This window comes from Bison bison, unplaced genomic scaffold (genome assembly GCF_000754665.1).
Source record: "Bison bison bison isolate TAMUID 2011002044 unplaced genomic scaffold, Bison_UMD1.0 scf7180017864487, whole genome shotgun sequence".
NCBI classification, from domain to species: Eukaryota; Metazoa; Chordata; class Mammalia; order Artiodactyla; family Bovidae; genus Bison; species Bison bison.
Window position 1 is genome coordinate 9445100 of NW_011495047.1, and position 9301 is coordinate 9454400.

The 9301-nt window shown below is 58.8% G+C and overlaps 1 protein-coding gene across 1 annotated transcript in view; it reads right to left on the minus strand.

Moving 5' to 3' along the window:
- FOXP4 (forkhead box P4) overlaps positions 1 to 9301 on the minus strand; it is a 35490-nt gene that overhangs the window by 11402 nt on the left and 14787 nt on the right. Inside the window, exons 4-8 of the mRNA XM_010863252.1 lie at positions 3054 to 3176; positions 2433 to 2519; positions 726 to 873; positions 380 to 590; positions 32 to 136 (exon numbers count right to left, since the gene is read on the minus strand). Coding sequence (XP_010861554.1) covers positions 32 to 136; positions 380 to 590; positions 726 to 873; positions 2433 to 2519; positions 3054 to 3176 — 674 coding nt within the window. The remainder of the gene's footprint in view (positions 1 to 31; positions 137 to 379; positions 591 to 725; positions 874 to 2432; positions 2520 to 3053; positions 3177 to 9301) is intronic.

Sequence of the window (9301 nt, forward strand, 5' to 3'; positions counted from 1 at the left end):
GGGGACAAAGGAGAGGGGTGGTGACACCTACTTGATAAACTGGCCCAGGTCTTCACACAGGGTCTCACAGCCTGGCCACTTGCACTCTCCGTGTCCGTACAGGGGGTGGGAGCCAGGCGTCTCCTCGTGGGAGGAACTGCAAGAACAGGAGGGAGAGAGGGATCAGGGACCCTGAACACCCCAGCAGCCTGGGGTCCTGCGCAGTCCCAGCTCCTTTACGGATGAGGTTTCAGTCCCTAATACAGGTTCCCCACAGGCTGAGCACAGTTTTGTGTGCCCCGGGAAAAGTAAACCCCCAGCCCCCACTATGGCAGCCCTCGGGGTCAAGGCCAGCCCCCAGGCAGGTGTGCAGTGCCTCCTCCCGGCCCGAGCCCCATACCTGTCTCTCCGAGGTGTGAGCACAGTGGGCTGTCCGTTGGGCAGGGTGTGGTGGGAGAGGGGGGGTGAGACTTTGGGGGGGGCGGCGAACGAGGTAGCGGTGGTGGCCGTGCCGGTGAGGTCCAGCCCCTCCTGCTTGACGCTGTCCTCGGCGGGCTGCCCGGGGGCACCCTCGCCCTTCCACAGCTGGGGCAGGTCCGTGGGGCACACAGCTGCTGCGAGGCAGAGAGGGGAGGCTGGTGGGGCCCCAGGAACACAGGCGGCCCCCTGCTGCAGCTGGCTCCTGGGAGCCCTTGGGGGCAAGAGAGGGCGGTGGGGTTGGGGCTGGGTGGGGGCTGGGCACTCACCTTGCGGGAGGGTCTGCAGGGGCCCCGAGGCTTGGCTGGGCTGCAGGCTGACCAGCCCCTGTCTCTGTAGGTTGAGCAGGTGCTGCTGCTGCAACTGTTGCATCTGCAGGAGCTGCTGCTGAAAGGCCAGCTGCTTGTTCCCCAGGGCCTGGTGGGGGGCCCGCGGGGGCGGGCAGAGAGGGGTCCCCTCAGCCTCGGGTGTGCCATCTGGCCCCCATCCCGCAGCCACCCCCTCCCAGGGCCTGTCGGCCCCCGGAGCTGTCGTGGTGGCGTCCGCCGCTGCAGCCTCCCTGCTCCCGGCCCAGCTTCCATAGGGCTGCATGCCGCCTCGCGGTAAACACGCCTGCACGCACGCACGCAGGCGCGCACACACACACACACAGCCAGACCCAGACACGCAGCACGACGCCCTCCCTGCTCCCGCCTCCCTCCTTCTGCGGCTTCAGCTCCCGCACCACAGCTGTGCTCGCCTTGGGGGGGCAGGGGGCTCTCATCACAATGATGGATGAGCCTGTCAGACCCGGGGGGCCACTCCTGCTTGGCGGGCACCCTTCCCACATGCCTGGGGTGCCCCCCTTCTGCTCTGAGGAGGGGGCCTTCTCCCCTCCAGCTCCTCTCCTCTCTTGCCTCTTAGATACAGAGAATCCAGGAGTCTGATGGGACTTTAACAGATCAGCATTGACAGGTCACCAGACAGGGGAACAGACACATCGCTACTGCCCAGGTGCCCGGCGCCCGCCCGCACTTGCTCGTTCTGCTCTTGCTGGCTCTCTCTTCCCTGCCCCTGGCCCCTGATCTCCCTACCAGCACCCCTGCCCCCCGATTCAGTACTTCACGCAAGCATTGGCGAGTCAGTCTGTCAGTAAGTCTTTTCTAAAGCCCCAGGAACCAAGCAAGTCCTGCGTGCTTAGGAGGCAGGGATGGCTGGGCCCACCACCCTGGAGGTGGGAGGATGAGGGCGGGTGGCTTCTCAGTAAACCCACTCTAGAGACAATGCAGAGAATGTAACAAATACAACACCTCCAACGGGGAGGCTGAGGCTGGGAGGGAATGACTGGACGACAGCAAGGCAGCTTCTGGGAAGAGGCAACTCAGAACATGGCTGTATGTGGGTGGCAGAAGCGGGGCATGGGGCAGGGGCAGGGGGTGGGGGGTGGTACAGGGCCTGGTGTGGAAGCTTAGGAGGCACTGTGGCACAGAGAGGGAGAGTGATGGGGGCTGCGGGGTGCCCTGGAGAGGCAGCACAGGATGCTACAGGACGTGACAGGAGTTGGGATAGAGCTAAAGGGACTGAAAGATTCTCAGGACCAGGCCTGGAGGGCTGAGGTGCTGGGTCACTGAGATGAGGAGGCGGGAAGAGGGCAGGACCACTAGGCAGCCTGTCCTGAATGAGAACACTCACACATCAACACGTGTGTGCTCAGATACCCCAGGGCTCGGTGCTTCTGCTCTCCTCATCCCACAACACGAGGCAAGGAGATGCGGACTGAATGGGGTTGAGGGGAGATAGAGGAATGTGCCTCCACCCCCCGCCCCCCAACCCATAACCCCCTCCCCAGCCTCTCCTGATTTTTCTACTGCTCCCACAAAGCAATTCTCTCCCAACCACTCTGGGATGCCCAGCCTCCAGCCAGGACGGAATTGAAGTGGCGGGTGAAGGGCAGGCGTCCTTTGAAGGGCATGTCCCGCCCTGCCCAAGCCCCTCACCTCTTTGGGTTGCTGCTTCCCGGCCTGCTGTTGGGTGAGGAGCTGGAGGTGGAGCTGTTCTTGCTGCTTCTTGTAATATTCCTGCAGCTGGGGGTGGATAGCAGGGCGGGAGGGGGTTAGCATTGGCCGGACTGCTGACCCCAAGGCAGCACCAGCCCTCTCAGGACTGGGCTGCTGAGAGACAGATGGCCCAGCAGGGAGGGCTGCCCTGCCCTCCCCGGTCTGCAGTCTGCGTGGAGAGAGGTTCTTCCCTGAATAGAGCCAGGACCAAGAGGGGCAAGGGGAGGTTCCCCCACACTCCGCGCCCTCCCTCTCCCTTAGTAGGTCAGGAAAAGGTGGGGGATGGTCTCTGTCCCTCCCTTGGGGTTTGGAGATACAGGTGGGGCCAGCAGGCTGTGAGGGTGTAGGGTGTGGGGGGTCTGCTGTGGGAGAGGCCTGACCTCTGACCTCTCCCCAGCTGTCCTGGAGGAAGGCAGGTCAGTCTGGCCTGAGCAGTCTCTCTGGTTTCCGCCACTGCTGTGGCTCTTGGTGATGTTGCTAGTAAACAGGGTGGGAGTAGGGAGGCTGGAACACCCCGTCCTCCCCTCCCTGCCCTTCCCTCAGCCCCGGGGGCAGACTCACCTGCTGGATCATGAGCGCTTGCTGCTGCTGGAGCAAGGCCTGCAGCTGGGGGGGAGACAGGATCTGCTGCATCTGCTGGGGGGTGAGCATCTGGGGCGACATCATGGCCACCGACACGGGCACCTGCGGGATGGGCTGGGTCAGACGGCTCACCTCCACCCCTGCCCCACGGAGGCCCCCACCCAGGGCCCCACCCCCAGCAGGGCAGAGTGGGTGCGGAGTGAGCAGCCTTGGGTTCACATCCTGGCTCTGCCACCTGCTAGCCGTGTCTCCGGACAAGTGACTTACCTCCTTCATTCTTGGTTTTTTTCTTAGAAAACAAACATTTTTTGGCCATAGAACCTATGGGATCTTAGTTTCCCCAACCAAGGATAGAATCCCGTGCCCGCTGCAGTGGAACTGCAGAGTCTTAATCACTGAACCACCAGCGAAGTCCCTGTTCTTGGTTTTGTTGTCTCTGAAATAGCGACAGTCTCAGAAGTAGCGACAGTGCCTGCCTCTTAAGGTCATCACAGGGGTTAAGGACCTAATACTTAGAACAGAGCCTGCAGATGCGCTGTGCTTAGTTGCTCAGTTGTGTCCAACTCTTTGCAACCTCCGGGACTGTAGCCCGCCAGGCTCCTCTGTCCATGGGGATTCTCCAGGCAAGAATACTGGAGTGGGTTGCCATGCCCCTCCTCCAGGGGATCTTTCCAACCCAGGGATTGAACCCAGGTCTCCCGCATTGCAAGTGAATTCTTTACCATCTGAGCCACCACCAGGGAAGCTCTTATATGCAGTTCTTGGTGTGGGAAGATTAGAACCTAGTGACACTGGTCAGTAGAATCGATGCTTTGCAGGATTTCCACCCTCCACCACCAAGTGATGGGGAGGGGCGGCATGTAGCCACTGCCAACTGCTACTCAGTGTGTTCTGATAACAGGACCCACAAGGTGGGCCTGGCTAGGAGGGCAGCCTGCAGCCACAGGAAGGTATCAAAATGCCCACGTGGTGCTAGGATCTGGACTTTGGCCCAGCTCACATCCATGTCATGTACTCCAGCCCATCTGCCTAGACGGCACATGCAACGGCCTGGAGCTGATGCCCAGGGAGCACGGTAGTGCCATCCTGGGTGAGTGGATGGAAATCCAGAGGTCCAAGTGGGGTGGAAATACCAGGCAGGAGCACAGGGAGGCAGACGACTGCTCCTTCTGGGCACTGAACTTGCCATGTGACCTCCTGGCAAGTCACTGGCCGTCCCCAGAATCTCCCGTAAAACAGGGACCGGACTGCGAGAGATGCCTCCATCCTGCTGGAACATGCATGGTTCTCAAAACAGGGCAGCTTTCTGTCCCCCGCCCTGGGTGAGGCCTCTCTAAGAGGCCCAGAGAATCCAGCTCCAGGCAGAAGGTTCAGGGAAAAGCAGTACCATTATTCTTTCCCCCAGTTCCCGCCTCCCCTGAAATCCCCAAGCTGGGCATTCATAGCCAGGGTAGTCCAAGTGGCAACACTGTCTTGTTGCCCTGCTTTAGCAGGAGAGGTGTCCTGACCAGCCCATCGGCCACCCCTCATCAGTCTTCAAGGCCTACGTGGTCAAGACTCTGATCTCCTGCCTTACTCTCCAGCCCCAGAACAGCCCCAGCAGAGCTGGCACACCACAGGCACTCGATGTAAGTTTATGCTTCCCCGAGCTGAGGTACCTTCCCTTGCAGATCAACTTTGGGGCGGGGAGGGAGAGGAGCCAGTGGCCTAGTCCGGGAGGAGCGTCCTGCAGAGACTTGTCCTGGTTAGGACAAGACAGGTTATGTCCCCAGAGGGCTCCTGGGCCCTTTCACCTTTCCCCAGCTTCATGGGTATGGCAGAAGAGGAGGAGGAGGTTCCACTCAGGATCCCTGGCAGGGGCTGGGCTCAGCCTGAAGCCACCAGTGAGGTTATCCCCAGGCAGAGGGGGGACATGCAGGGGACTGAGGGACACCAGCAAGTCTCACCGCCCCCACCCCATAGGCAGTGGCCAAGCCGCAGCCCTGGACTCCCCTCTTCTACCCCAGCCATCTCCATGCAAACATCCCTGGAAGGGGCACCTTGCTTTTTAGCCATGGTCACACCGGGTGAATGAGGGTTAGGGTTGGAATTCATGCCCAGGTCTGTGCGCTCCATAGTTCCCACTGTGCCCAGGTCCTGCACTGCCTGCCTCACCTGAGCAGCTCTTGAGAAGGGCTGGGAGAGTGAGCGGAAATGGAACCATCCAGAGAGCTGAAGGGGTCAAAGAGGTTGGAGATTCCAAAGCCCAACCTCCCTCTTTATAGCTGTCACTGGGGAAGACGGGGAAAAGTCAGGCTGCAGGGCTGTTCTCGTCCCCACCTCGGAGGGGCCTGCGGTAGGGGGCAGACCACGGCACAGGCCCAGCCCGCCTTGCAGAGCCAGCCTGTATCCTTTGCTGGGCCCCCCAACAAGGTAGTGATGAGCTCAGTCGTGGATTTCTGAGTCAGGTGACCCAGGTTCTCGTCCCTGACACTGACTGTCCTTTGAAGTCCCTTAAGCTTCCCTTTCTGCATCCGCTAACTGGGGTCGGGCAGGCCTGCTTCCCTGCTTCACAGGACTACTCAAGAGGAAGTTGTTGGCAACTGATAATGTACCAGGCTAAGCCCTGTATGTGCATCAACTCCCTGAATTTTCACAGGCACCCTGGGAAGAGGGCACCATCATGGTCATCATTTTATAGATGAGAAAACCGAGGCCTAGAGGGACAATGGGAAAAGGGGTAAGTGGAAGTTATTTGTGTGTCATGAAACTCTACACAAACGTAAAGACAATTACTTTTGAAAACCCTCTGGATATTCCATTTTCCCTCTGTGCCCCAACTCCTCCACGAGTGCACCCCAGCACTTGGGCCCCAGGGGCATTACACGGTAAGGGTCACTTGAGACCAGAGTTCTGGCCCTCCCATGCTCGTGGCTGTGGGGACTGACCTAGAGCAGATGGCCAGGGCTCCGGCCAGGAACACTGAGCCCAGACACCCGGGAGGTCTTTCCAGGCACCAGGGCTGTGAGTCACTGCAAGTGGCCTGCAGGAAAGGATGCGGCATTTCCTTCCTTGGGGCTTTCCTACTTGGAGGCAGGGGAATGGAAGAGATGACCTTGGAAGTCCTCCCCAGCCTCTGCTGTTCCTGCCAACTGGCCGAGCAGCTGGCTGGAGAAGTGGCTGCAGCAATCTGGACGGATTACCTTGTGTGTACTCGTCTCTAAGGTGGCTCAGCAGGGTCAAGAAAGGTCAGTGAGGTGGCTGCTGCCTGCCGATCTCCTAGACCGCCTGAACCCATCCCTTCCCTTCCCGCCCTTGGGGGTTCTGAGAACTGAACTGGAGCTCCCCTGGTGTCCCCAGTGACCCCCCTCTCCAGGCTGGGATGTGTCAGGATGGGCACCGTCAGCGAGTCAGCTCGGCGAGGCCCGTGAGTCACCATCTGGAGGGCGGCCAGGGCAGCTAAATGCTTACAAAAGCCCTGGCAGTGTGAGCCCCGGGCAAAATGCCGCCAGCTGCCTCCAGCCCCACCCTCAGCGACCCTGCTTAGGCTCGGGGCCCTCCAACCACCATGCATACGGGATGCTGGGCTGGGAGGAGCAGAGATGGCACCTGACACAGAAGAGGCCCATTTGGAGGCTGAAATGGATACAATTTGGTGCCAGAATCAAGGACCCAAACTCAACCTCTTTTAAATGGGTGAGTGGGGAGACTAGGCCAAGGTTGTAAATAACCCTTGAGAATAACCAGAGAGTAGTCCTCAGTCGTGGCTGGAGCTGCAGCAAGAAAGGTCGTGGTGAGACACCAAGAACTTCAGGGAATGGCAAGGGGGCTGAGAAGATGAGACAGTGGCTGGCTTAGCTAAGGGGCTGCCCCAACCACCCTTCTGAAGAAAACTCCTAGCTACCTGTACTGCCTTCTGTGAGTGACTCTCCCTGCCTGGGACCCAGGCCCAAACCAGGCAATCTCCAGGCTGGAGCTGGAGACCTAATCTGGCATTAGAAACTCTTGTGAAGCTGGCTCTGAGAGAGAGGGGAGGTGAACACAGCTGGGGGGTGAGCGGGCAGGCGATCCTGCCTTGAGTTGAGGACTACTGGGAAAGCGGCTGCCACTGAGCTGCCTGACTCACCTCATTCAAACTCCAGATTGACATAATGCACTCTCCCGGGTCCTCCTACCAGCCATGAGATCACAGAAAAGCTGTTTCCAGGCCCTGGACCTCACTTGGGGTCAGAAGCCCCACTTCCTTGAAAACTGAACCGAGCATGGGGAAGGGAGGCAAGGAGGGTGTCCAGGGTTGAAGGAGGAGGGTCACTGGCTGGGACCCCAGGCTCCTGGAGAAGTTCAGACATGGCCCTAAGAACCCCCATCTCCCGGAGCCCAGAGAACCATCAGGCCAGGCCTCTGTACTGGGGACTGTGGTTCACTACTGTGCTAAGCACGGGACAACATCACAATGTAGGCAGGAAAGAGTGTGTTCTGGAGCTAGTTGTTTGGGTTCAAATCCTGGCTTGGCCTCTTGTTAGCTGTGTGTCTTTGATCATGTTTCTTAACCTCTCTGGGCCTGAGTGGCTTCATCTGCAAAACGGAGCTAATAACAGCATCTATCTCCTAGGATGGTGAAGATAAAATGGGATGATATCTGTAAACCACCTAGTGTCTGCCCCATGGTAAGCACCGTGCAAATGTTGTCAGTTTAGGAGGTACTGTTTGTTGAGTGACCTGTCATTGTTGGTGGTGGGGGTGGTTTCCTAAGGAGGATTCCACAGAGTCCCTTCTTTTCTCAAGTATTTCAGATCCTACTCCTCATACCCAGCCACAAAATCCTTCTTGATGCCTGACCTCGGTCCTTCCAACTACCATCCAGCTCCTTCCTCTCACTGGGTCAACAGACCCTGTCTGGATTGGGGAACATTGCAACCGTTCCCCAGCTGACTCCTCCCTGATTTTAGAAGGTGGTGCTGGCTGGACCAGGGGCTTCCCAGGTGGCACAGCGGGAAAGACTCCACTTGCAAATGCAGGAGCCACAGGAGACCTGGGTTCAGATCTCTAAGTTGGGAAGAGCCCCTGGAGGAGGAAATGGCAACCCACTCCAGTGTTCTTGCTTGAAAAATCCCTTGGACAGAGGAGCTTGGCGGGCTACAGTCCATGGGGTAGCAAAGAGTCGGACATGACTGAGCATGCAAGCTATTCTAAAAGCAGTAGGCTGGGCCTAGGGTAGAAAACTCAGAACAGACTCAGCACAGTAGCCTGAGGGCCACTTCAGACCCAGGGAGTATATGGGGGTGGGGTGGGGGTGGAAAGTGAAAGTGTTAGTCACTTAGTTGTGTCCAACTCTTTGCAATCCCATGGATTAGAGCCCATGAGGCTTCTCTGTCCAGGGGATTCTCCAGGCAAGAATACTGGCGTGGGTAGCCACTCCCTTCTCCAGGGGATCTTCTTGATCCAGGGGTTGAACCCAGGTCTCTTGCATTGCAGGCAGATGGCGGGGTGGGGGGTGAGGGGGTGGAGGTGGGGAGGGTGAGTTCCCTAGTTTAAACAGACCCAGTCCTGACACTACAGGAGACATGAGAACTTTATACCTCATTCCCATTAGCTCTCCGAATTCTGTCCTCCCCTCCCCCGCCCAGGCCACTACCCCTCTGTGCCAGGCTCCTCCCCCTGAAAGATGTCTCATTGGATTGGAGGCTTTTAGAAGAGGGCCACTGTCTGGCACCTTTAACTTCTTGACCGCACTTACATAAAACACAGATCTGCGTTCAGAGCCCCAGGACAAAACCCAGGCCTGGGTCCTTGTCCAGGCACCCAGTTCCCCATCCCTGCCCTGCCCTCTTGTCCCCACTTCCTTCCCTCAGCACCCCACCCCCCAAGGCTCCAGCTTTGCTCACCCTTCCTCCCTTAGATAAACTTCCTTTCAAAGCCCCGCTTAATCCTCTCCCCAATTCAGAGTGCCCCCCCTCTCCCTGCAGAGAGGGGTGGGGAGAGCGAGGAAGCTTGGTGGCTGGGCCAGGCAATGGGGAGGGGGGTGGGCTACCCACAGAGCTGTGACCCACCCCGACTCAGACTGCAATTCTCCCAAGTTCTTTGTGACACAAAAGGTAAACAGAAGGCCTGGCTTACCCCCGCCCCCCACCCCATCTCCCCTCCCCCAGCCGGCCAGATGGGCCGGCACACTGGGGGGAAGGGAGAGGGGGAAAAAAGGGCAGATTGTGCAAAGGAAAACAAAAGAGACAGAGAGACATCAAGAGACA